This window comes from Trichomycterus rosablanca, chromosome 25 (assembly GCF_030014385.1).
Source record: "Trichomycterus rosablanca isolate fTriRos1 chromosome 25, fTriRos1.hap1, whole genome shotgun sequence".
Lineage (NCBI taxonomy): Eukaryota > Metazoa > Chordata > Actinopteri > Siluriformes > Trichomycteridae > Trichomycterus > Trichomycterus rosablanca.
The window spans coordinates 5,147,565-5,175,315 of NC_086012.1; the positions used below are offsets into that span (position 1 = coordinate 5,147,565).

The 27,751-nt window shown below is 44.9% G+C and overlaps 1 protein-coding gene across 1 annotated transcript in view; it reads left to right on the forward strand.

Moving 5' to 3' along the window:
• atm (ATM serine/threonine kinase) overlaps nt 1-27,751 on the forward strand; it is a 53,679-nt gene that overhangs the window by 1,717 nt on the left and 24,211 nt on the right. The window contains exons 3-37 of the mRNA XM_062988009.1: nt 201-322; nt 503-648; nt 1,476-1,640; nt 1,855-2,017; nt 2,782-3,020; nt 3,768-3,937; nt 4,328-4,476; nt 5,439-5,813; nt 6,366-6,566; nt 7,700-7,801; nt 7,886-8,123; nt 9,591-9,722; nt 9,811-9,936; nt 10,021-10,110; nt 10,188-10,377; nt 10,682-10,875; nt 11,838-11,920; nt 12,264-12,428; nt 12,512-12,587; nt 12,669-12,799; nt 13,538-13,655; nt 14,120-14,290; nt 15,298-15,473; nt 16,899-17,142; nt 17,290-17,408; nt 18,053-18,179; nt 19,403-19,602; nt 20,275-20,461; nt 21,264-21,437; nt 22,719-22,851; nt 23,859-23,954; nt 24,750-24,921; nt 25,795-25,936; nt 26,643-26,819; nt 27,502-27,679. Of these exons, the coding sequence (XP_062844079.1) occupies nt 201-322; nt 503-648; nt 1,476-1,640; nt 1,855-2,017; nt 2,782-3,020; nt 3,768-3,937; nt 4,328-4,476; nt 5,439-5,813; nt 6,366-6,566; nt 7,700-7,801; nt 7,886-8,123; nt 9,591-9,722; nt 9,811-9,936; nt 10,021-10,110; nt 10,188-10,377; nt 10,682-10,875; nt 11,838-11,920; nt 12,264-12,428; nt 12,512-12,587; nt 12,669-12,799; nt 13,538-13,655; nt 14,120-14,290; nt 15,298-15,473; nt 16,899-17,142; nt 17,290-17,408; nt 18,053-18,179; nt 19,403-19,602; nt 20,275-20,461; nt 21,264-21,437; nt 22,719-22,851; nt 23,859-23,954; nt 24,750-24,921; nt 25,795-25,936; nt 26,643-26,819; nt 27,502-27,679 (5,671 nt within the window). The remainder of the gene's footprint in view (nt 1-200; nt 323-502; nt 649-1,475; nt 1,641-1,854; nt 2,018-2,781; nt 3,021-3,767; nt 3,938-4,327; nt 4,477-5,438; nt 5,814-6,365; nt 6,567-7,699; nt 7,802-7,885; nt 8,124-9,590; nt 9,723-9,810; nt 9,937-10,020; nt 10,111-10,187; nt 10,378-10,681; nt 10,876-11,837; nt 11,921-12,263; nt 12,429-12,511; nt 12,588-12,668; nt 12,800-13,537; nt 13,656-14,119; nt 14,291-15,297; nt 15,474-16,898; nt 17,143-17,289; nt 17,409-18,052; nt 18,180-19,402; nt 19,603-20,274; nt 20,462-21,263; nt 21,438-22,718; nt 22,852-23,858; nt 23,955-24,749; nt 24,922-25,794; nt 25,937-26,642; nt 26,820-27,501; nt 27,680-27,751) is intronic.

Here is a 27,751-nt window from a genome sequence, read left to right on the forward strand (position 1 = left end):
TTGACAATGCTCTAGCTGCAACTGAAATACTATTGCGAACAGCTAGCAACACCCTGGTAACTTCGTGGAATACAATAGCAATCACCAATTAACACCCTATCAAGAACCTGAAATACCATAGCAACACCCTAGCCAGACTTGTATGATAGGTCTTTGTATGTGCCCAATTATTCTAAATATTATTTGCCTTTAAATTTCAGAAAGAAGTCGATCGCTTCAAGAGGCTCCTTCGAGATCCTAAAACCGTGCTGGAACTCGACCATGCATCGACAAGCAAAGTGTCTAGAGGCAACACCCAGCTCACATGGGACGCAGTATTCAGGTCAGCTATGCTAACTGCCAAAACAGGCAGCTGTTTGTTCCAAGCGCCACATTATTTAATTTAATTTGCCCCCCTACCATACACACACCCAAAACAACAATGCCTCTTAGCCATGTATGTACCTTACAGCCAAATGCCCCATAAATACACTATGTGACTATGTGAATGATCTTGTTCCAGGTTCTTGAAGAAGTACCTACAGAAGGAGACCGAGCTCCTTCAGTCAGGCAAAGCTAACGTGTCTGCCACCACTCAGGCCAACCGGCAGAAGAAAATGCAGGAGATCAGCAGCCTGATCAAATATTTTATACGATGTGCCAACAAACGTGAGTCTCAAGGTTGACTTTATCAAGCTGGGCTGTGTCCTAAACAGCATTTTAAATAGCATACAACACCAGGGTACTAGTTTTTAGGCTTTATTAAAGCTCTGGGACTCCGGCGAACCACAGTAGGAGCTCAAATCTTGAAATGAGAAACTTCAATGACATCTATGAATCCTTCACAAATGCCCAGCCTACCATGATTACCCTACCTAGCATCATTAAATCATCCAAGAAGTCACAAAGAACCCAGACAAACGTCAGTGAAACAGCAGGACGCTCTAGCCTGTTAGGTCAGCATTAATGACCCCACCCTTGAAATGGCAGTTCATGCTTGAAGCCCTCTAGTGTGGCTGTTTATTTAGTAAATTAAGTACATTATCAACACACTGACAACCACCTGGGTAACTACAGCAAATATAAGCAGATTTATGAGATGCCATAGCTTAATACTTAAATACTACAACAATCATGCAACCACCATCTGGGATACCACATCAAGGACTAGCAACCTTTTGGACGGTCTTAAATACAACAACAATCCTATCACAGCAAAATAACCTGGCAACCACCTAAAATACCACAGTAACCAGTTAATAACACCTACACAACAACATGGAATATCAAAGCAAGTACATGACTGTACTCTAGCAGCAACTGAAATACCAGAGCGAACAGCCAGTAACACCCTAGCAATCAACTGGTTACTATAGCAACCTGTTACCACCACACTAACAGAAAGAAAATCGTAAATAGAGAAAATCATGTGTCATGTGACATTTCTTTATGTTTGGTCATGTGATCTGTTTTAATTTGTACCTTCTTGCTTTTAGGTGGGCCGAAGCTGAAGTGCGCAGACCTGGTGGCTCACGTGGTGGACGTGCTGCAGAACACCTTCACCTGTTCTGCGTACGGAGAAGATTACAGTAGCATCCTGCTCAAGAACGTTCTCTCAGTCCGCAAGTACTGGTGTGAGATTAGCCAGCAGCAGTGGCACTGTAGGTCCAATTTTTGTGCCTTTATTGATACTTCCAATGATGTCATTATGTTTAGTGTATTTTGGAGTTTTTGGAACAGTAAATTATGGATAAGAATATAAACAAACAAGCTGATTCGTTCTTACTTTTGCCTACATGCTTAACAACACTGTCCTGCATTTACCCAATTTCATTTTCATTCTAATCTTTTATCCTTGACGTGTTTGTTGTCTAGGTTTGCTGGATTTGTATTGCCGACTTTACAACGAATCCAAGTCCATAAACCGGGTTCTGATCAGCAGGATCATTCACACCGTGGTTCAGGGTTGTTGCCTCCAGACTGAGGGGTTGGCTCACGTACTGTTCGGCTTCTTCTCAAAAGCTCTGAGTAACAGCAGGTACTGAATCCCTACTTGTGTAATCTGTTCTTTATTTTCGTGTGTACATACAGAATGACACCACTGGTATTTGCAGCGCCAGAATTGTGGGGGTTTGAATCCCAGGCCGGGCTCACAAATACAGAAGGATTGTGGATAATTTGATTATGTGAACCTAGACACACCCTTAGTGCTGGATCCTTATCCATGGGAGGTCATGCGGCATGAATACTGTGCCAAATCAAATATGTGGACGAATGGTATCCATGTACATAAGAGGGTTGGGTCGGGAAGGGCATCCAGCATTTAAAAAATTGTGCCAAATCACATGTGGATGAATGATTTGCTTGGGCAACCCCCTAAAGGGAACAGACGAGAGGAATCATTCATTTATTTTGACTGCTATGTTCCTTACTACTTCGTATATCCATCCTTTGCTGTAATGACACCATACAAAATCTGATGATTAGTTCAATCCTGCCATGATAAAAGCATTATCTGTTACTGAATGCTTGGCATATTGTGTTTTTAAGTGCCCCCTATTTAAACTTCAGGGTGTATTTTGGGTCAAGATCCTGCTGCAGTATGAATTCTACTTCCCAAATGTCCAAACCAGATGGATTGGTACATCAGCCTTGTCAGGGTGTAGTTGGTTCGTTGCAGGTCCAACTCCAAAGTAGGCCAAACACACCCAGACTTGACCCATATTTCACTGTTGGTATTAGTGTGGTGTGGTCAGACTTTGATCTGATCTACAAATCTGACTTTATGAACTTCTTTTTTAGAATAGAGAGGCAGCTCCCCGTGCTGGAGCACCTCATCTCCGCTTTGAACGTGTTCCTGCGCTCAGTGGCCATGAAACGCCGGAGACGAGTGTGCGGACTGGGCGAGGAGCTGCTTCCTTCCGTCCTGTACGTGTGGAGCCAGATGAGACCCAGCTTCAAGCTCAAAGAGGAGATGGTGGAGTTCTTCAACATACAGCTAGCCGTGCATCATCCCAAGGGAGCAAAGTCACTGGAGACAGGTGAAGGGCTGTGGAATTGGAACGTAAATGCAAATTTACCCCTGACTATGACTTTCTATGACTTTTTGACATACTATACAAGTATATACCTAATATATTGCTGTACAAAAATTAATTTGGCGAAAAGTAATCAAAATCTGAATATATATGTATATATACTTGACATAACTGGAGTATTACAAGGTTTCTGAGGAAAAGAAACAACAAAAAACAACAAAAAACAAGTGAGACAAGAGCATAAACAGTGCAAATGTGACTGGCCATCAGCCTTCACTGTATTGCCTTCACCTAGGACAATGTCATGACGTTGTTGGACCACCAATCAGCATCCGACATGTGACATCTTGGGCATAACCTAACTAACAGACAGTAGACAAATCGAAAACATGTCCAGAGATGTACCACACCCCCCACATGCAAGACAATGTGTCCGCTACCACATTTTAGCTCCTTGTTTGTGCCCACCTCAAGCACTGATTGGAGTTGGACATCCGTTAGAAATGAAACGAATTGGTTATACTCAGTGTAGCAGGGTCGAGGGATAATGTGATCAGGGTGTGTCTCTCCGTACACAAAGCTGATCCGCATATGAACTCGCCTCGTGAAGGTGAAAAGATGCATCTTTCTTTTTACTGTTATTTTTTACAGTCTGATGAATACTAATGAGTTTGGGATACTAGTTGTTATCAGTTTCAGCTTGATTATACTTTTACAGGTCCTCTCTTCGCTCATTGTACCGTTTCCTAGGCGCTCATGCAGAGGACTGGTCAAAATGGCAAACACTTCTGTACAACCTGTATGATGCCCTCGTAGAGGAGATTAGCCAGATAGGCAGTCGAGGAAAATACGCCACTGGTTCCCGTCACATCGCTGTCAAAGAAAACCTCATTGAGCTGACTGCAGATATCTGCCACCAGGTAATAAATGTGTTTTTATATTGTTTTATTTCACCGAGCTGCAGATGCTATCAGGTATATAAGCAAAAGAGCCACATTTCACAGCAGTCATTAGAAAAAACGTATGAATTAAATGATAGAATAAATGGAAGCTACAATACACAGCACATCCGACCTTAATGGCTGAATGCAAACCTAGAACATCCAGCGAAACCTAGAACAAACAGCCGAGTGTTTGAGTGAAGGCCCGGCCAGGTCGGTAGCTCTGCTGAGATTCGAACCAGCATTCACCTTATGGGCACCTCTGTGTATTTTACTCTAAATATACATCAAACGTTCTTGCTCAGTTGTCGAAGCTGCCTTAATATGTATCTATTTGTCAATATGTAGTACTACGTATGTGTTTTTCAGCTGTTTTGTCAGAATTCCTGCGTGGTGGAGGTTCGAGGCACACAGTGGGAAGGCACACAGAGCAGCAAGCGCCGCCGTATGGAGCTTGGTTGGGAAACGTTGAGGGATCACCTGCAGCCCCAGCATAGTGACTTTGACATGATACCCTGGTAATACTAGTGTAATAACGCTATATGTCCAAAAATATTCACCTGACACCTGACCATGAACTTGCTGGACATTTAAAATTTTTTTATTAAGTTCTCTATGTGATCTATATAACTATCTATGTGATCTATATAACAGCAACACTTCTGAAAAAGCTTTGAAGTATGTCTGTGGGAATTTGTACACATTTAGTGAGGCTGACCTCAGGGCTCAAAATTCACTACCTCAACTCCCAGGTTCGAATCTCAGCTCTGTTACCGGTTGGCTGGTCGCCCTCTAGCGGGCACATTTGACCTCTAGTCTGCTGAATGGGAAAAGGTCGGACTAATTAGGGGTGGGGTTATTTATGCTGTGTAAGGACCTTGGTTGCCCAGGGCAACTGTACAGAAAGTGGAGGAGTGCAGAGATCTGGATGTGGCTCTCTGTACACAAACCTGACCCCATGTGCAAATCCACGAAGTATGGGAGAATAAGAAGGGATTGGTTGACGAATATACACCCTTCTTGGACGCCATCAGGGTCCCCGGCAGCGGACTGGCGACACAAAATTGGGAGAAAAGGGGGGCAAATGCACGAAAAAACTTGATCCATTTTTGGGTCACAGTCTGTAGGATGTAGAAGCAAATAGGAGCTCGGGAGGTGCAGCAAATCCTCAGAATGGATTGGTGTATAATTTGGGGTGTGTACAGACAGAAACATAATACCTATTTTGCTATTACATGATGCATATGTGTTATACATAGTGTTAAAACTTTAAAATGAATATATATGGGGTGTGTTATCACATTGTGCCCAGTGATTACAGGGAGGCTGGACCCACCATGACCCTGACTATGATAATGCAGTGCTAAAACATAACAATTATGGTGATAATGTTGCAAATATTGAAAAAAGGGGTTTTGTTATATGGCTTATTTGTGAATTCAGACAATTTAACACTTACCCTTTTTTTCTGCATGTCTAGGTTGCAGGTGACAGCTGCTCTGACCTTCAAGTACCCATTCATGCTTCCGGCTCATGAGCTGGCATCGCTGCTCCCTCTGCTTTGCCAGTTGCTGGGGGAGCAGCAGCGTCGAGCAGAGAGGGGCCCCTATGTTCTGCGCTGTTTGAGACACGTGGCTCTGTGCCAGGCCAAATCCTTAAGAAAGTGCCAGGCCGTGCCGGCGGAAATAGGCCGGATTTGGGCCAGAGTGTGGGCGCTGGCGGTGCGCGGTGTCAGTTCTGGCCACACTGAGGCTCTGTGTCTGGAGCTGCTACAAACCATGGTGCAGTGCAGTCTGGTACCTGTGGACAGGGAGTTCTGGAAGCTCTTTTCTGGTGCTGTGTTTAAACCCTCTGTGTGAGTACATACACTAAATTGACTGAAATATTGGGACACCTGATTTTTAGCTTGTCGGAAATCCCGTAATATCCACCCTTATGGGACGCCTTTCTATGAGACTTGTGCCTATTCAATCAATAGAGTGAGGTCAGGCACTGATGTTGGGTTAACTCCAGGGATCTGTGTTGGCAACTGGAGCTCCTTTGCTTGCTAGTCAAACCATGTATTCACACAGAGAATGGGGACTTCCCCAAACTGTTGCCCCAATGTTAAAAGCATATAATTTAGTTCCTATTATTAATACTATTATTATTATTATTAAGTGCCTGGTGACCATGTGGATGGTGCTTCTCCTGAACATTTAGTCTTATGTTTGGGTTGTTCGTTGTCTCCCTATTTATCCATCCATCCTATTACTGTCCGTTCTTTTCCCTTTTTACCTTCAGCCTCCAAGCTTCCCCTCCTTGAACTGGTTCTCCTCAATATATGTCCAGATAGGAGCTCCAAACAGTGTCATCCAATAATTACAATTAACCTGAAGACTACTTTTTCTCCACTGTTGTTTTTCAGCATTTCAGCCATCACCCTAGCCCAGGCCTTGTCCAAGTGTTCCGTTCCAAAGAGTGTATACAGCAGCGAGTGTTTACCCTCTGTGTTGCTGGACACCGGAGGTCAGCCTTTGTTAAAAGAGGAAATCATCGACTGGCTGCTTATGAACGAACAGAGTGACGAAACGGAGGACAGTGTCAGGCTTCACCCCATCATCTGCAGGTTCTTACATTCTGGCTTTAATGTAGATTTGTGTTTGTTTGCTTGAGATGCTGGTAAAGTACAGCAGAATACTGTAGCTATAAGAATGTTTATTGCTTTTGTTCAATCTTCTTGAGGTAAAAACGTGAGGTAACAAAGATGCCTGATGTTATTTAGTTATATTTCAGCATTAATTACACAAGAGGGAGTTATCGAATAACATCACGGCCCACCTTTGGCTCGTGTCTGCGACCAACTCACAGCAATAATATTTACGTTCGGAAGGCCACACCCTATACCGCACTTCTTTTCCATCTCCGTGCAGGCGCCACCAACCAGCCAGCAGAGATCGTAATCACACTAGTCTGAGAGAGAGACCCATATCCGGCGTAGTCCCTCCCCTTCTCTGAACAACAGGCCAATCGTTGTTCATGTAGCCACTCGGCCTCAGCCGGCAAGGCAGAGCTGAGATTCGATACGATGTATTCGAGATCTCAGCTCTGGTGAACAGCTTGTGTTTTACCGCTGCGCCACCTGAGCGGCCAACCTTGAGTATTCTAATGCTTTTATGCAACAGTTTTAACCAAATAAAGAAATATTATACTAAACATGCTGTAATAATGACAAAACCTTCCGCCAAAAGGTAGTTCCACGACTGATATGTTGGTGCTATGCCACCAGCCTGCCTTTACACACTAGACTACAAAATGCATCTGGTTTCTGTAACACTGCCAAGTAACATTACTTTAAAAAAGTGCAAATATAGCGGGATATTCCACTAGCACACCAGCGCCGGGATTCTGAACTCCTCGGTTTGAAACTCGGCTGGGCACCATCTAGTGGGCATAATTGGCAGTGCCTGCAGCAGACACTAATTGGCCACCGGTCTTCTAACGCTGTGCAAGGACCCTGATGTGCTAGGACTGCGCACGTGTCGGAGGGCACCAAGGTTTGTGAGCAGAAAGCTTGTCGTTACTTGGCAACACATCAGCGGAGTAATACAGTTTCGTTGTGAAAAGGCTTTGTGTGTTGTTATCATGAGTATTACAATGGTTAGAACACTTGTCGACCAATGATTCCAGTAAAACCAGACCCACTGGACCTTGACCAGAGTAAAGCATCTAAACATCTCTGATACTTTGTGTGATTTGTAGGGATTTTCCACTTAACCTCATTCCGAGAATTCTGGGGGCCTTGATGCTCAAAGATACCATGGCAGGGATGCTGTACCTGATGGGCTCTCTTCAGCTAAACAGGTGAGCTTATTACGATAACCATGAGGGTGTAATCAGTTTCTCCGTTAAGTTACATTGTTGATTCTGTGAATGTTCTCCGTCTAGCATGTATCCTTCAGATCAGGCTGCAGCAACAGACCACAGAAACCCGCTGAGTGAAATTGAGGCCTTGTTCCTGCAGGCCACTTTTGATGACCTCCCGTCAAGATCGGCGGCCGGACAAAACCGAAGCGCAACGTGCGGGGAGAAACCTCAGCTCATTGTTATCGAGTCACTCCGGACTCGACTGGAGCGAAGTCTTCTGTCTGTAGCCGATCATCTCCTGAACTCCTACTCGGAAAATGTAGGTCAAATTAAATGTACTGAACATGCCTTTTTATTAGGAATGCAGGTATACATATACCGCTTTCATGTCATTTCCAATCGGCCAATCGGGCAGCAGCGCAGAAAACATGGGTAAAGAGTTTCGACTGGTTTGGAGAATGTATTGGCACGATTGTGGGTTCTTACAGCAGTATAATACCTAAAGAACAAAGAACAGAACTGTGGGCCTCCCGTTACACTGCTTTAGTCCTGTTACAGGTTCAGCACTCTCTATAAAGCTTGGATGCGAGCCGTTGGAACCAACTGTTCTGTGATAACTGTTTTTTCTTATTTTGCGTACAACATCCTGCAATGGCTTAAGACAGAGGTTGCCTATCTCTGTACTTTTCACTCCACTGCACTTCATCAAGCAATATGACTATGAGGATTTAATGCACAAGCAACATAATACTAATATTAGGACTATACTATACTAAGTGGATTATACTAAGTGGTCAAATGCACTAGCACTACCACTATAGGGTGTTTGAACACTTGAGCTTGAATCTAACAGAGCTATGGGATATGGGATTTCCGGGACTGGTCCAGTTGTCTAAACAAGTGTGTGTGTGTGTGTGTGTGTGTGTGTGTGTGTGTGTGTGTGTAGAGTCATAATATGACTCTATGTGGGAACCCAAGTCTGGCAGGTGATAAGAAGGGCTGACCTCCACTGTAGAGAGTTTGAGAGTTAAAGTTTGCTGTGCCCCCTCCGTCATGCATGGAGAACCACGCACTGATCTCTATTATCCCCCGTCTCATTGTGCAGTCACCATTGATCGACCAGCAGAGGTCGTGATTGCAGCAGTTATGAGAAACCATATTGATCAGACCATATCGATCCCTTACAGAAATACAGCCAATCGTGGGTCTGTGTAGGCGCCTGTCCGGCTGATAGCAGAGCTGAGATTCAACCAGTCTGTAGTGGGTACACGGCCTGGCGCATACAGTGACGAGACAAAAGGAGCTATGGGATATGGGATTTCCAGGACTGGTCCAGCTGTCTAAACAAGTGTGTGAGTGTTGGGGGGGGGGGAAGCTTAGTGTGACTTTCTGTACAGAATACGGCTCTATTTGGGAACCCAAGTCTGGCAGGTGATAAGAAGCGGTTGCAGAATTAGAGAATCAAAGACTGTCTGACCTTCACTGTGGAGAGTTTGAGAGGTGTGTGTAGAACCAACCACATCTTTTCTCCTACATGATGTGTGTTCATCTGGGGATCCGTATCGCGCACGGAGAGCCACGCACTGATATCTATTACTCCCCGTCTCATTGTGCAGGCAACATTGATCGACCAGCAGGGGTCGTAATTGCAGCAGATTGTCCCATCCCTTAGAGAGAAACAGCCAATCGTGTGTCCGTGTAGGCGCCCGTCCGGCTGATAGCAGAGCTGAGATTCAAGTTAAAGAGCTGTTATGCTAATTGCTGCATTTTTTCTTTCTGAACGTAGAATCCCAACACCCCTCCTGTGTGTATGGTGTACTGTTTGAGGCTACTCACTGGAGTTCTGGGTGTTTTCGTCTGCATCGGCCTACTCACCGAGGAAGGTGTCCGTCAAAATAAACTATTCGAAAAAGCCAAGGTAAGACTGAAACTACTACAGAATTAGTCTGGATCAGTCAGCTAAGTTTCTAGACGGATCATTTCAAACGATGCTGTGTTTCCGGCAGACTATATCCCGGGAATTTTCTAATTTCGTGTCCACTGCGAAGGCCAAGATAGGTGAAGACGAGACTCTGGCCACGCTTAAATCTGTCATGCTGCCCTTCTCCGAAAGCATCAGCAAGAAACATAAAGTACGTCTGTTTTCAATCCACGAATGCCGAATGCTCCGACACTTACATATTCGCCAATCTTACGTCTTGCGTTTGCTCGAACAGGACAGCGTGTCTACGGTCTGTCGCAGTTTGATCATGAAGACTCTGCCTGCCAGAATGCTCAGCGAACTGTCGGAAATATGCAAACTGATGGTAAGACGTTCTTCAGAAAGGGTTTCATTAACGGTAGGATGCAGCTTAGACCATGGAGGTGTTTCTTTGCTCCACAGCTGGGTAACTCTAGGAGAGACAGCACGGTCGTTGAGGATACCATGGACGACCTGGACGTGAGCAGAACTCAGGCGGAGGAGAATCCTGTGGAGGACGTTGATCTGTTTGATGACGGTGATGCGGCACAACACAGCGCTAACGGGGGTCAGAAGCCCAGCGGTGACGCAAGCGACTCTCAGCATGGGTTAGGTACGGGAAAACAAGTCAAATGGTAGGGTGAAATAAATATACATTAACCCAGTGTTTCTCAACCACTGTGCCGCGGCACATAAGTGTGCCGTGAGAAATCATCAGGTGTGCAATTTCACCTGATTGGTACTGCAGTGTGTAGTGACAGGCAGAACAATTACATTCTCTTCCACTAGAGGGCAGTACAAATTCTTGGTGGTGTGCCTTGTGATTTTTCTAATGTGAAATATGTGCCGTGGCTCAAAAAGGTTGGGAAACACTGCATTAACCTACAATATCCTAATTGTTGTGTTTTTTTACTCAGGAGCTCAAAGCCCCCTATCGCAGGACCACCTGACCAAGCAGGATCTCGCCCTCCTGTGTACGTTAGAGTTCGTTTCTCTGTGCGCGTCTTTCGAGTCGAGTTACGGGCTCGGCTTCAGACCCCTGGATTTCCGCCTCAATCTGCTTAAACTGCTGGACTTGATGGACTGTGCCAAACCTCTTCACTTGAGCATGGTAAAATACATGGCAACCTCAATAACATTGCTTTGTCTCTCTTGGCAACCTCAGCATACATTAGTATATGTTACTAGATCAACATCACTTGGGTCAATTTTGATATTTAAATGCAGTGTTGCAACCAGGTGGCACAGCGGGATATCTCGCTAGCACACCAGTGCTGGGATTCTGAACTCCATGAGTCGACATGGCACCCCATGGTGGGCACAATTAGCAGTGCCTGCAGCAGACAAACTGGAAAGGGGGCGGAGCGGGTGCGGGCGAATAAGAAGGGGTCGTTGGACACTCCGCTGATGTACAGCTAATGGTAGCCTAGTGGGTAGAGCTTTGGGCTATGAACTGAAATATTGAGAGTTCGAATCCCAGCTCTGCCATGCAGCCACCGTTGGGCCCTTGAGCAAGGCTCTGCCCTTAACCCTCTCTGCTCCAGGGAACGGAAGACTAAATTGGGGAAAAAAGGGATCAAAAGTACAGCAAAAGGGCGCCCAGGTGCCCAGGCGCAGCAGAATATTCCGCTAGCACACCAGCACTGGGATTCTAAACTCCCCGAGTTCGATTCTCATCTCTGCTACCGGTTGGCTGGGCGCCCCTTAGCGGGCACAATTGGCAGTGCCTACAGCAGACAAACATTGGGCACTAAAATCTGGGTGGGAAAAGATGCTGTGTAAGGACCCTGGTTAGTAGCCCGAGGTGCCTGTACGGAAGTGTAGGAGCGTGGAGATCAGTGCGTGACTCTCCGTGTGATAGACTGGCCTCACGCGCAACTCCACTGAAGTAAGGGTGAATAAGAAGCGGTCAGTGGACAGCGCACACATCGGAGGGAGCGTCTGTCAGGCGAATATACCCTTTTTGGATGCAGTCAGGGTCTCCAACATCAGAAGACAAATTGGCTACACTAAATTGGGAGAAAATCGTATTTATTGTGCATTTTAATCCTCTTCTTTTTTGTTCTTGTGCAGTATCTGGTCTTGCTGAAGGTTCTTCCTGCAGAGATGTCGTCCCTTACAGCAGAAGAGCTGGATTTGCTGCTCAGGCCTCTTGCGTAAGGATTTATGGCGGATTTTTTGAATACCATCAATGCATAGCACACGTCACACGGCTAGAAATGTCCCACACTGGTTGGAAGAGCATGACCAAGACTTCCAAGTACTACCCTAGTCCCCTAATTCCCCAGACTTGAACTTAATTGAGCATCTGTGGGACCACCTCGATGGTCCAATCGCTCCAGCAGCTGTGGGACGCACTGCAGTCAGCATGGCTCCAGATACCTGTGACGACCCACCAGGACCTTATTGAGTCACTCCCAGCACGTAGCTGCTGTCAGTGTCAATTAATATATATTTTTTATTGCAATTAATGTGTTTGTTGTATTTGGTTTTGGACAGGGACGTGTGCTCTCATTACCGGCAAGATCAAGAAGTCTGCTGCGCCGTCGTGTTGGCGCTGCTGCCTTGCGTGCGCTGCTTGGGTGGCACGCGGACCACGCCCGAAGGGGACGATGAGATGGGTCATGCGAGGGGCATGCTGCTCAAGGTGGTCTCAGGTTTCTGGTGGGTAACTGAAATGTAGAAGTCACGACCAGTTATGAATCGTCACACTTTATCTGTAATAGGAACGTTTTTTTTCTGTACAGCTTCCTGGGTCAAAGTGGCAAATGTACCTCGTCTGTACGGGCGGCTCTGGGGCAGTGCTTACTCGCCCTGCTGGAGGTGAGACTCAGTTTGCAAGGCTGTAATAAAGTCACATTTCTGCACCACAGGATCATCTTGTATTGGTGTTGATTCTTACAGGTGGATCCTTGCTGTAAATGGGCGATCTTAACGCTGAAAGATAAAGATTTTCCTGTCTGTCAGATTCTGCCTCACCACCTCTCGGACCCTGACCATCATGTTCGCATGCAGGCTGCCGTGTCCGTTGAAAGGTCACTTTTTATTATTCAATTAACACAAAAGTAGCCAATTTTATTTCATTTGGAGGTGCTGAGCCTGAATGTGACCCTAGAAATGCTAAATTATCTCTGCTTTCTTATTTATTTGCAGGCTATACATACATATAGATATACACTACATGGCCAAAAGTATTGGGACACCTTTTCTAATTATTGAATTCGTGTGTTTCAGCCACAAGGTGCTAACAGGTGTAATAAATCAATCATATAAAGCATCAGTTGAGACTCTTTTGACTGAATGGGCACAAATTCCCACAGACATAATTCAAAGTCTTGTGAGAAGCCTAGAGGTCACTGAAATTGGATGTCCAACAAGTAGACCCTGCGTGTGCTGCGTACGATGATCTGACGCAATATGCCGCAATGTAATGCAATAACTGGTATTAAGTCACGGTGGATCTGGTTCCACAAGGCAACCCTCCTTTTTTTATCCGGGCTCGGGACCAGCACTAAGAGCGCACTGGCGAGTGCGCCTCCCAATAGCCAGGCTGTTAAAACCTCTTCAACCCTCCTCCCTTAGGCAAAACGAATCATGCCTGTTAGATGCCCAGTCAGATCAAAGCCCCGCTTAGGATTAAAACTTCAGATCTTAAGATCTCAGTGGTGGTGGCTAGCCCATAATAGGCCGTAACGCCACTTGAACGCCTAAAATTGACAGAAATTGCATGTTTTTCTGCTTTATTGATTGAAACGTGGTGTCATGATTTACAGATTATTTCTGCAGAAGGCTGTTCAGGACGGAGAACAGAAAAAGATGCTTCCACTCAAACACCAACAGACAGCCTTTGAGAACATCTACCTGAAGGCTCAGGAGGGCATGACTGACCAGGTAAATCTCTCAATATACAGTATATTCGAGAAATCCCCTACCTACAGCCGCTTCTAATATAATGGCCACAGTAAAAAATATATAATTAATTTACAGTACATTTAAATTTGTGGCCTTTAACACAACTTATAATGGTGACTTAATTTATTGCAAGCAATTGTGGTTTAAGGGCCTTGCTCAAAGGTCCAAAAGTGGCATTCTGGCAGTGGTGTGGCTTGAACCAGCACCCTTCTTACTACTGCCCATTAAAATCATTAAAGTATTAAAAATGCTTTGATGTTTTGACTAAGATTCTTCCTTACTTAAATGAATTAGGTAAATAATATGGATACTGTATTTATTTACACTTAATACAATTAATTAAAAAAAAGTTGGGACATGGTGAAATTCAAATAGGATCTGATTTGTCAGTTAAATAAAATGCTAAATGTACTGAACATTTAAATCTGTTGCTTTCTGTTTAGAGAAACGGGGCCCCCGAGGACCTGCCTGATGAAACCTTTAACCGTCAGGCCTCTCTGCTGAAGAGCCTATCCATGGTCATGTGCTGCAGCCCCGTGTGTGAGAAACAGGCGCTCTTCGCCCTCTTTCAGTCCTACAAAGAAAACAGTATTAAAGAGCACCTGATCAAAAAGGTACAGAATAGGGGTGTGATGATATATCGGTATTGTGGTACAACGTCAACGTCATTTTGTTGCTGTAGTAGTAAAAACAGTCGTCACAAAATGCTCTGGGTGCAGCGATTCGCCATGACCCTCGGTGGATACGGTTCCATCCAGAATCATTGTGCACAAGGCAACCCTCCTATTTTTATCCGGGCTTGGGACCAGCACTGAGCGCACTGACAAGTGCACCTCCAAATAACTACACTGTTAAAGCTCCTTTGAGCCTCCTCCTTTAAGCACAGCTAATCGTACCTGTTAGATGCCCGGCCAGGTTAAAAGCTCCGCTTACCTACAAACATTTTTCTCCCTCCAATTATTCAGGTCAGGTGTTTCAGCCACACCCGTTACTAAAGTTGTATAAAATCAATGATATGGAATCCATGGGTACAAATTCCAACAAACATACTTCATCAGAGCAGCTGCTGTTATGGCTGAAAAGATCACATAGAGGCCACTCTGTTTTAATACCATTGGTTTTGGAAATGGGATGCACGGTGACGCATTGGGTAACGCTGTTGCCTCACAGCAAGAAGGGCCTGGGTTTGATTCCCCTTCCGGGCGGCCAGGGTCCTTTCTGTGTGAAGTTTGCATGTTCTCAGTGTCTGTGTGGATTTCCTCTGGGTGCAAACCCAAAGAATCCAGTCAGGCCAAGTGGTGCACGATAAAATGGTGGTAAAACAGACAATGAATGAAAGGATAGATAGATAGATAGATAGATAGATGGATGGATAGATAGATAGATAGATAGATAGATAGATAGATAGATAGATAGATAGATAGATAGATAGATAGATAGATAGATAGATAGATAGATAGATAGATAGATAGATAGATAGATAGATAGATAGATAGATAGATAGATAGATAGATAGATAGCAAAAGAGGAACTAATACAAATAAATTAAGTAAATAAATTAATATGACATCAAAAGTGTAATAATAAACATATAACATGAGACTGTTATTTGACTGTTCAGGTGCTGGGCGGTGTCTCTGTTCGTCTGGGCTACAGGGGTCCTGAGACGTTTGTCTCCTCTCATCTAAATTATTTGATGGCTGAATGGCTGGGTCAGAGACAGACCGACCCTAGTTACACGCTGCAGTCCTTCCCATATGCGCTGCTGAATTGCGGAGATCTGGAGGAGTTTTACAGGTACAACATTAACAAAGACTGAGGTGGAGCAGTTCTGCGCTATCCCTGTTCTATCCATGTTCTCTGTCGCAGGCTGTGTATGTTTTTGTGTCTTTAATTTGTTACTTTGTTTCTGTTTTATTTGTGTTTATGCTTTTTTTTTTATTTGTGGCTATTTAGCCACTGTTGTTCTACCTTGGTTAAGCATTTTGCTCCTCTCGGCTGGATTGCATCTTTCATAGCCAGCACCCTTTTCTATTTTCTTTCTGTCTGCATTCTGGATCAGACAGGCTAACTTTGTTAGTGTTAAGCTAAGAAAGTCGTCCAGACAGGAAATTTCCAATTACGTTCAAGCCACTAACTGAAAGAACTGAACTGAACTGAGTTTGGTTTTAACCAGCCTGACCGGGTGTAAGAGTAGGTGTGAAGGTGTTGCAGGTTTCACTTTGTTTTAACCCTCTGTGGCACAAATGACATTTTTTTAGAGAAGAAATCAGTATGCACTCAGTATGTACTGTATACTGCATACTGCACTTAGTGTATACTATATATTACTTGATGCACATAGTATATATTGCATACTGCATGCAGTATATACTCTATACTATGTACTGCACTTAGTATATACTGCATACTGCACTTAGTATATACTGCATACTGCACTTAGTATATACTGTATACTGCACTTAGTATATACTGCATACTGCACTTAGTATATACTGCATACTGCACTTAGTGTATACTATATATTACTTGATGCACATAGTATATATTGCATACTGCATGCAGTATATACTCTATACTATGTACTGCACTTAGTATATACTGCATACTGCACTTAGTATATACTGCATACTGCACTTAGTATATACTGCATACTGCACTTAGTATATACTGCATACTGCACTTAGTGTATACTATATATTACTTGATGCACATAGTATATATTGCATACTGCATGCAGTATATACTCTATACTATGTACTGCACTTAGTATATACTGCATACTGCACTTAGTATATACTGCATACTGCATACTGTACTTAGTATGTACTATATACTACTGCGTATTGCACTTAGTATGTACTGAAACCTGTGCTTAGTATATACTGTATACTACTTACTGCACTCATTATATACTGTATACTGCATACTGTACTTAGTATGTATTATATACTACTGCATACTGCACTTAGTATGCGTTATATACTACTGCATACTGCACTTAGTATGTATTATATACTACTGCATACTGCACTTAGTATGTACTAAAACCTGTGCTCAGTATGTACTGTATACTATATACTTACCTCAGTATATACTGTATCTGATACTGCACTCAGTATGTACTGTGTACTGCACTCAGAATATACTGCATACTGTGTATAAATAGAACAGAAAATATTTACACTCTAATTATGGTGTCCTTTTTGTGTTCTGTTATAGGTCATCGTATCACATGCTTATCCCACACTTGATCTTCTTGAATGACTTCGACCAGGTGAAATCAATCAGCAACGACTTGAAGCAGGACTGGAGGCAGCTGGTGGCCAACTGCTTCCCTAAAATCATGGTAAACATCCTGCCGCACTTTGCCCTCCCCGGCCATGAGGCGGAGGCCGTGCAGCAGAGAGAGAAAGCACATCAGGTTTATGACCTGCTGAAGGACAGCAAATGCCTGGGAAAACAGGTGAGACGACTAGCCGGCACGTAACAGTTTGGAAAGTAAATGGTGAAGGACTAAGAGAGTATAGTGTGCTCCTCTGTATATGTAAATGGCTGGTCAATTGGGAATAACTAAATTAAGCAATTTCACCACTTCTTTTCAACTTTTTAGCAAATCGACAGTCTGATATGCGGAAACTTGGCAGACATTGTGGTTGAGCTGTTGATGACGTTGTATGAGGGGGCAGGAATGGTCGCTGCCGAAAAGGGGCACCTGCAAAGGTTTCTCGGGTAATATGCTACATTAATTACACGTCTAAGCCTTAAACTTCAATGCATATTGTGCTTAGTATGTACTGCATACTGTACTTGTACTTAGTATGTACTGCATACTGCTATACATAGATTTATTCATGTGCCATAACTAAAAAAAAAAAAGGTTGAGAAATGCTGGCTTAACCCATATATAATAAACGGATGTACACTATATGGCCTAAAGTATTTGGACACCTGACCATGAGCTTGTTGGACACCCCAGTTCAAAATCAAATTTTATTTCATTTACTCAACAGCATTTGTATGACTGGGCTCTGATGATAATCAAGAAAGCCTCAGTTGATGTTCCAGTTAATTCCAAAGCTGTTCAGTGGGGCTGAGGTCTGGGCTCTGTGCAGGCCACTGGAGTTTGGAACAGGAAAGAGCCCTCCCTAAACTGTTACTGCAAAGTTGGAAGCTTATAATTTTCTTTGTCTAACTGATTTATTACACCTGTTAGCAATTGTTTAGGCTGAAACACATGAATTAAAATAAAAGGATTTAAGGGGTGTCCCAATACTTTTCTCTATATAGTGTATCATAAAAAAAAGGCCTATTTAATTTAATTGCCAATGGTTTACGATTCGTCCAGCATTTCTCTCTTATATTACTGTTTGTAGAGAGTTGGATCCCGCTCCAAATCCACCGTTCTTCAGCTCATATGTGATCAAAGCGACACTGGATTACCTCAGCAAGTGCCACAGTGCCAGTCACAAGTCACTAGTAGCCATCCTCTCCAAGACACCGGTAAGGGTGTGAATTTTATTTAAGTGAGTTATTTAAGTGAGTCTCTCAAAAAAGACAGTTGTTTGAAAGTTTACAACAGGCTGCAAGTTACAGTAGAATAATAATACCAAAAGTAGTAATACCAAGAGTGGCCTGTAGGTGGCACACTTTAGTCGTCTTTTAAAATGATATAGTTTATTTTTACTATGATACTGGATCAGGGATTTCCACCCCGATGATACATCACTGTGAGGCATTTCAAACGTTCAAAAAGCAATAAGATCCACCCAGATGCAAAAGTCAAAATCTGTCATGGTCAGGGGGTGCATAATGGCATGGGTAGCTTGCATGTGTGGAAAGGCACCACTGACGGAGAGTCGTATATTGGGATTTTATTGATCACTTAACATTCCTACACGTCCAAGAACATAAATATAATGTGTACCTGGGTAAATAGTGGATGATAAAAGATCAGCGTAAGGCAACACATTGAAATCTGGGAAATGTAGTTTATTTATTTATTAAATTTTTAACGTCATGCTTTACACACTTAGTCACTTGGTTACATTCATGAAAGGACTGGTTACACAGTTAAGGACAATTTTGTATCTTCAATTCACCTGACTGGGGCGGCACGGTGGCTCGGTGGCACGGTAGCACTGTTGCCTCACAGCAAGAAGGTCCTGGGTTGGATCCCCACGCGGGGCGGTCCGGGTCCTTTCTGTGCGCAGTTTGCATGTTCTCCCCGTGTCTGCGTGGGTTTCCTCCGGGAGCTCCGGTTTCCTCCCACAGTCCAAAAACATGCAGTCAGGTTAATTGGAGACACTGAATTGCCCTATAAGTGTGTGTGTGTATGTGTGTGTCTGCCCTGCGATGGACTGGCGCCCATCGACTGGATGTTACATTGTGCCTTGCGCCCATCGAAAAGCCCCCCGCACGACCGTAATTGGATAAGCAAATTAGAAAATGAATGAATGAATTCTCCTGACTGCACGTCTTCGGACTGTGGGAGGAACCCGGAGCTCCCGGAGGAAACCCACGCAGACGCAGGGAGAACATGCAAACTCCACACGGTAAGAATCCGGACCGCTCTACCTGGGAATCGAACTCAGGACCTTCTTGCTGTGAGGCGACAGTGATACCCACCGAGTCATCGTGCCACCCTCGGGAAATGTAGACCAAACATCATCTAACAAAGTCATTTAATATATTAAGTAGTACTGGTTTTTTTTTGTTTGTACCAGTTGTCCATACAAAAGATCCTGACATCAATATGCCAGCGCGCGGCCGAGACCACCAACGCCTACGAGAGACACCGCATCTTAATGATGTACCATTTGTTTGTCAACCTGCTGCTCCGTGAAGTAAAGGACGGCTTGGGTGGAGCGTGGGCGTTCGTGCTCCGCGACATCATCTACACCCTGATACACCACATCAACAGCAGGTACGCTTACACACTGTCTAACGTGGTCTCCTAATTTGGTCATTTCCAGTTCCCGATCGTGAACTATGACGCTTGCGCAACCCCGGTCTGCGTCCACTTCTTATTACCTGCCAGTGTCGGGTTCCCACAAAAAAATCTGTATTGTGTACAGAGCCAGTGGGAGGAGACCCCATCCGACCTTCCCTCCCTCAAACAGGGTCCGCCGAACACCCGAGCGCCCCAAGATATGCATTTTTACCCATAAAAATAGTTTTTATGTCTCTATTTTTAGTGCTGCTTTTACTTTTTGAGCTTGTGTTTAAGAATTCATGACCTAATTACAACCTAAAATTCACCTAAAAACCACCTTAAATGGCTTAAACACTGCAGCCTTAAACCCTTCACAAGATTTATTAGGCTACTGCTTTATTAGGTTTTGAGACAAAACCAGTAGGGTTGCCATGTGTCCCGGTATTCCCTGGATTGTCCTTCTTTTTAATAGTCAGTCCCGGGAAGATTTATGCTGCTGTTTTAGTGCTGTTGCGGAATTATCAGCTCCTTATCACAGGTGTGTCACATGACCACAGTTACCTGTCCATAGACTCTGGCCACACAGAACCGTTTCCATATATGACACTGTCCAGGTTTTTTCCACACATAGGTGGCAACCCTAACAACCGTTTCAATTCTCAGATGTTCGTCCAGATCAGGTCATCAGGGTGAAGTTTCAGCCCGCAGCCTTTTACTGTGCGTTGACCTGCTCACTACGGTCTGCCAGACGGCCATCTGCTTCTGCGACGACGCTCTGGAGAGCCACCTGCAGGTCATCGTGGGAACTCTGACAGCACAGGTCACGGAGCAGCCCGCGATATCTCAACAGGTGAGTGCCTTTATCTTCCAATTTAGTCATTTCCAATTCCCAATTGTACATTCTTGCTGCTTACACAACCCCACATCTGATCAAGGAGAGCCGGATCATCACACAACACTTCCGCCACGTGTCCACGGAGAGCCGCGCTAAGCTCCATGTGACCCACCACCACCACCATGCAGTCCCATAGATCACAGTAACAACTGCCGATCACTAGATGTTTTTGTTTTCTTTTCATTTTCTATTTTTCCAACCTTTTTTCCCCCAATTTTCTCCCCTAATCTAGTCGTGTCCAATTACCCTGATTGAGTCCTCCACTGATTCAACCCTCCACCGCTGACTGAGGACGCCTCTCAACTGACACACGCCCCCTCCGACACGTACAGTCAGTACAGACTGCATTTTTCAACTGCACGAGTCGAGTTCATATATACCGATCAGCACTGTGCACAGAGAGCCACACCCTGATCAGCATTATTCCTCAGCCCTGTGCAGGCACCATCAGTCAGCCAGCAGGGGTCGCAATTGCACCAGTTATGAGGACCCATGATCCGACCTGTCCCTAACCCTATGAACAACTGCCCAACGTTGTTCATGCAGCCGCCCAGCCCAGCCGGATGGCAGAGCTGAGATTCGATACGATGTGTTCGAAAAACCCAGCTCTGGTGTTCTAAGGTGCTTTTTACTGCTGCGCCACCTGAGCAACCTCGCTAGATGTTTTTCACGCCATTTTGTCTAGTTACTCCATCTAGCTCGTCACGTACTAACGATCATGCCGTGCCATGTTTTTCCTCATTCTAATGTCCGACAGGTACTGAGTCTGCTAAAGTTCCTGGTGATAGAACAACCAGAGAAACCAGAGAACGAGTATCTGAGGAGAGCGATTCCTCTGCTGGAGCCTTTTCCTGATCTGCCAGCCTTCAGGGAGCTCAGAGCAGCCCAGCATGCACTTAAATACAGCGTCGGAGCGTTCACTCTCAGACAGGTGCCTCGTGTTTCCCTTAGTAAAAATACCGTAGTTATTAATTCATGTTATAGTAATAGTAGTAAATGTAGAGTAAGTGTTCTGATCCTAAGTAGTACACAGTATGTATTTTGGATTGTACCCAGTTGAGAGCATAATACATAATACATAGCTTATTGACATACACATACTTTATATATCTATACATACTTATAATTATCAGCTTGAAGTCATTCAATACTTTGCTTAGCAGATATTAGTTTAAAGTTTTGGAGGAGGAGCTGACAAGTCTGTGAGGAAGGAACCATGATAAATATGTACACTTCCACCTGGAGTTGTGGGTGGCTGTCAGATAAAAGGAACTGACAAATCAATCATCTGCACCTCCATGCCTCTTTTGTCGGCTAAATTTGGCATGGCAGAAGGACATGATTCTGTAAGCTAGCGACGCCGCCGATCTCCATGGCAGAGACCCAGGGTTAAAATGACTCATTTAACCCTCAAAACAGACAGTAGACCCATCTAATAATAGCTTTTAACCCATAAACAGTGTGTCCAGTTCTTAATAAATGGCAGTAAGCTGGAAGTCATTCAATACTTTGCTTAGCAGATATTAGTTTAGAGTTTTGGAGGAGGAGCTGACAAGTCTGTGAGGAAGGAACCATGATAAATATGTACACTTCCACCTGGAGTTGTGGGTGGCTGTCAGATAAAAGGAACTGACAAATCAATCATCTGCACCTCCATGCCTCTTTTGTCGGCTAAATTTGGCATGGCAGAAGGACATGATTCTGTAAGCTAGCGACGCCGCCGATCTCCATGGCAGAGACCCAGGGTTAAAATGACTCATTTAACCCTCAAAACAGACAGTAGACCCATCTAATAATAGCTTTTAACCCATAAACAGTGTGTCCAGTTCTTAATAAATGGCAGTAAGCTGGAAGTCATTCAATACTTTGCATAGCAGATAGTAGTTGGCAAGTCTGTGAGGAAGGAACCATGATAAATAAGTACACTTCCACCTGGAGAGAGGTGCCACTCCTTGAGTTGTGGGTTGCTGTCAAATAAACATCAATCATCTGCGCCTCCATGCCTCTTTTGTCGGCTAAATTTGGCATAGCAGAGGGACATGATTCCATAACCGAGCCACGCCCATGATCCCCACAGCAGGTGTTCTAGTTATACACCATGATCCAAGGTTAAAATGATATGTTTACTTCTCAAAACAGACAGTAGACCCATCAAATAATAGGTTTTAACCCATTAATATTGTGTCCAAATCTTAATTTATCTATTTTGCAGGAGATTGAACATTTCCTGTCCGTGACGTTATGCGACTCTTTACCACTCACCCGAATGGAGGGTCTAAAGGACTTGAAGAGACAGCTCCACACCCACAAACAGCAAATCGAGCAACTGCTAAAAGAATGTCATGGTATGAATCGAATCATGTTTTTGCACCTTTCACTGATAACAGTCAGGATGGTCCTGTTCATTTTAAGCATGCAGAACTCAAAGTCCGGTGTCTTGTGGTCCATTTGGGATGAGCTCGGGCCCAGAGAACTCGACGGCGTTTCTCTATCACCAATTTGCCACTGTTGGACCCCTGAGTTGGGATTTGATCCCACAACCTTCCTATTGTTAGCTCAAACCTCTACCCACTTTGGGCAGTGGAAGCCCAGTGGCTAAGGTACTTGACTAGTAATTTAAAGGTTGCCAGTTCCAGCCAGACCACCTCCAATTTGCCACTGTTTGGCCACCAAAGCACAACGATATTACTCAAGATCCCAACAGAGCTGGGATTTAATCCAACAACCTTCCTATTGTTAGCTCAAAGCTCTACCCAGTTTGGACAGTGGAAGCCCAGTAGCTAAGGTACTTGACTAGTAATTTAAAGGTTGCCAGTTCCAGCTAGACCACCTCCAATTTGCCACTGTTTGGCCACCAAAGCACAACAATACTACTGAAGATCCCAACAGAGTCGGGATTTGATCCCACAACCTTTTTATTGTTAACTCAAAGCTCTAGCCATTTCGGGTAGTCGTAGCTCAGTGGTTAAGGTACTTGACAAGTAATCAAAAGGTTGCCAGTTCAAGCCCCACCACCACCAGTTTGCCACTGTTTGGCCCCCAAAGCACAACGATATTGCTCAAGAACACAACAGAGCCGGGATTTAATCCAACAACCTTCCTATTGTTAGCCCAAACCTCTACCCACTTTGGGCAGGGGAAGCTCAGTAGCAAAGGTACTTGACAAGTAATCAAAAGGTTGCCAGTTCAAGCCCCACCACCACCAATTTGCCACTGTTGGACCCCTGAGCATGGATCTTAAGCCTCAATGGCTCAGACTGCTTTGGATAAATGCTTTGAATAAGGTTGTCTGCTTAATACAGCAAATGTAAAGTACATGTCTACAAAAATGTTTGTCTTTTTGTTTGATTAGCTGACCCAGCCGGCAGTGTGCTGGTCAAACTGGTTTTGAACCTCCTGCAGCTGTGTAAGCTCGCAACCAACCATCCTGGAGGTAGAGACATACTGGGTAAGCACTGTCTGTTTTATTGGCTAGAGATGTAGCAGATATGGACAGTCATAAAGACCTGTGGGACTTTAATAATGGCTAAATATTTACAGGGTTGAAGCATCTCTGAAACTCAAAGTGTGCTCACGGGCAGCCCTGAACCAGGTTACTGGGCATCCAAGACTCACAGACAGTATTTTAATATTGTTAATGGCACACAGTACATTGAACCTATCTGTGTTCGGGGCTTCATGGTCGTGGGTCAATTGAAACGCCCATGTTACCTCCTGTCGACCCTTGGAAAAACGTACAGTGAGTGGCGCAGCAGTAAAACACACCACTCGAACTCATCGGTTCGAATCCCAGCTCTGCTTCCGGCAGGCTGGGCGCCTATACAAAACAATGATTGGCTTGTTGTTCAGGGTTGGATGCCGTATGGGATTCCTCATAACTGATGCAAGTACGACCTCTGCTGGCTGATTGATGGTGCCTGCACAGAGACGAGCGATCATGTGATCAGAGTGTGACTATCCGTCCACAAAGCTGGTCTACATATGAACTCGCCTCATGCAAGCGAAAAATTGGCACATGTGTCAGAGGGGATGGATGTGTGTTAGACACGGCTCTCCTCGGTCAGAGTGGAGATCAACATCAGTAGAGAGGAAGCGAAATGCAATTGGGTAACTGAATACGACCAGATTGGTATCAGGACCTGCTGGTAATGCCATGTGGAGTCTGTGTCAGGAGGTCAGAGCTGTTCTGACCTCTTATTATTTGGGCATTTCTAAACATTTTGACCATGTCCTTATGTCTCAGAGGCTGTCGGGGGTTGCTTAGGGGAGCTTGGACCTGTGGACTTGTCAACCATCGCTCTGCATCATGCAAAAGACGGGATTTACACTCGGGCGGCAGCGATATATTCCGATCCTCCTCGTCAGTGGGTCTCCATCATCCTCAGCTGCCTAAACAATGCCTTAACGCACCACAGGTAGCCACGTGAGATAATAAAAATATAAATTTCTCTGATGACCACCTCATTGTTTCTACACTCACTGTCCATTTTATCAGCTCCACTTACCATATAGAAGCACTTTGTAGTTCTACAATTACTGACTGTAGTCCATCTGTTTCTCTGCATGCTTTGTTAGCCCCCTTTCATGCTGTTCTTCAATGGTCAGGACCCCCACAGGACCCCCACAGAGCAGGTATTATTTAGGTGGTGGATCATTCTCAGCACTGCAGTGACACTGTCATGGTGGTGGTGTGTTAGTGTGTGTTGTGCCGGTATGAGTGGATCAGACACAGCAGCACTGCTGGAGTTTTTAAATACAGTGTCCACTCACTGTCCACTCTATTAGACACTCCTACCTAGTCGGTCTACCTTGTAGATGTAAAGTCAGAGACGATCGCTCATCTATCGCTGCTGTTTGAGTTGGTCATCTTCTAGACCTTCATCAGTGGTCACAGGATGCCGCCCAAGGGGCGCTTTTGGCTGGATGTTTTGGTTGGTGGACTATTCTCAGTCCAGCAGTGACAGTGAGGTGTTTAAAAACTCCAGCAGTGCTCATACCAGCTCAACACACACTAACACACCACCACCATGTCAGTGTCACTGCAGTGCTGAGAATGATCCACCACCTAAATAATACCTGCTCTGTAGGGGTCCTGTGGGGGTCCTGACCATTGAAGAACAGCATAAAAGGGAGCAAACAAAGCATGTAGAGGAACAGATGGACTACAGGCAGTAATTGTAGAACTACAAAGTGCTTCTATATGGTAAGTGAAGCTGATAAATTGGACAGTGAGTGTAGAAACAAGGAGGTGGTTTTAATGTATTAATTGCACATGATGTGTGTGTCAGTATTTCTGTCCGCCAGGCCGCCGCTCTGTGTTTGAAGGACATTCTGGCTACTCAGTCCGGTCTGGAATTCTGGGAGATGCACAAGGGCCAGATTGACCCGATGCTGGTTTATCTAAGTCCGTTTCGCTCCGCCCGGAAAAAAGCAAGTGTCTCAGTTTTAATTCATTGCTGCTTATTTAGTTAGTTTAGATTGTATAGTTATATCACTGTCGCCTCACAGCAAGAAGGTCCTGGGTTCTATCCCCAGGCGGGGCGGTCCGGGTCCTTTCTGTGTGGAGTTTGCATGTTCTCCCCGTGTCTGCGTGGGTTTCCTCCGGGAGCGCCAGCTTCCTCCTACAGTCCCGGGTTAATTGGAGACATTGAATTGCCCTATAGGTGAATGGGTGTGTGTGTGTGTGTGTGTGTGTGTGTGTCTGCCCTGCGATGGACTGGTGCCCCGTCCAGGGTGTTACTGTGTGCCTTGCGCCCACTGAAAAGCTGGGATCAGGGCTCAGTGTAGGTCACTGGATTTCAATCAGACCAAGCCTTGTCTTTATGGACCTTGGGTTCTTCCCTCTGTTCTGATGGACTTGTTGGGGGGGGGGCACATAGAGCTTAGCATGACTCTCCACATGTGATACAGCTCTGTGTGGGAACGCAGCGCTGGCAGGTGATAAAAAGCGGCCACAGATTGGACCTTTCTTAGGCTTTTTGATCAGATGGGAGGTTGTAAGAGCAGCAGCGGATTCACAGTCGGGAACTGGAAATGACTAAATTGGAATAATTATGTAGGATGTCCTCCCATTATGTCAGAAATAGTTCATTATTACTGAACCACATCAACAAGACCCATTCTGTTTACTCTCCAGGAGCAGACAACGAGACCGGAGATCACCCCTGCCTCCAGAGACCGACTGGACAGTCCAGAGCTGTGGTCAGTTCAGCCTGGGAAATACAAGGAGTGGCTGAGGAACCTGTGCACGGCTCTGCTAGACAGCGGAGGGGTTCAAAATGAAGCCCTGCTCACGACCAGGACCCTGTGTGAGGTACGTACACGTTCCTGTTGTCATTTGTGGCCTCAGGAGGTGACCGCTGCCCCGCCCAGCACACGCCCCCTCCCGCGTGTCCAGTCTGTCCAGTTTCTTATCACCTGCCAGTTTTGGGTTCCCACACAGACCTGTATCACATACAGTGAGACACACTAAGCTCCATGTGACCCCCCCCCCAATACACACACACACTCACACATTCAAATTGTTGAACTGCACGGCAAATTGTGTATGTGTGGACACCTGGCCTGGTCAGTTCCTGGTCAGTGCTGAGATTCGAACTCACACCGCGCTGTGCCACCTGAGTAAAAATTTTGACCACCGAGGTAGTAAAATAAACCAGCACAGTGATGCTGATAAAGTATGCTGTAAAGTTGTGATTGTTTGTTAGGTTCAGAACCTGGGGTTACAGGTCCCCCTAAACATGCTGGTATAGTATAGTAAGGGCTGGTCACTGACGTCCTGCAGTTGACCCCTGCTCTGTCCAGGGATCTATCAAAGATCCAACAACAACCCAAATTAAAAATAATAATAAAATAAACTTGTACCCGAACGCCCCCTTGTGAAGGCTTTATGTTAGATCTTGTAAACCATAGTGGGACCAGATTGTACGTTGTTTGTGTTACCTGGATCACAAAATGTAAATCGTTTGAGCCCGTATTCATCTTCTTCTGTGCAGGCTAAGACAGATTTCTGCCAGAGAATGCTACCCCTGTTCATCCACGATATGCTGCTAGGAGACAGAAACGGTTCTTGGAGGGAACTTCTCTCCACACACATCCAGCACTTTTTCAGCAGCTGCTACAGACCGGGAACCTCTGGCAGTCGGCCCACCACCCCCATGACCCCTGATTCAGGTAGAGACTCATATAGATAATTACACGCTTTGATGACACCAAGTTGGCTGTTATTATTTGCAACCTGTTTGC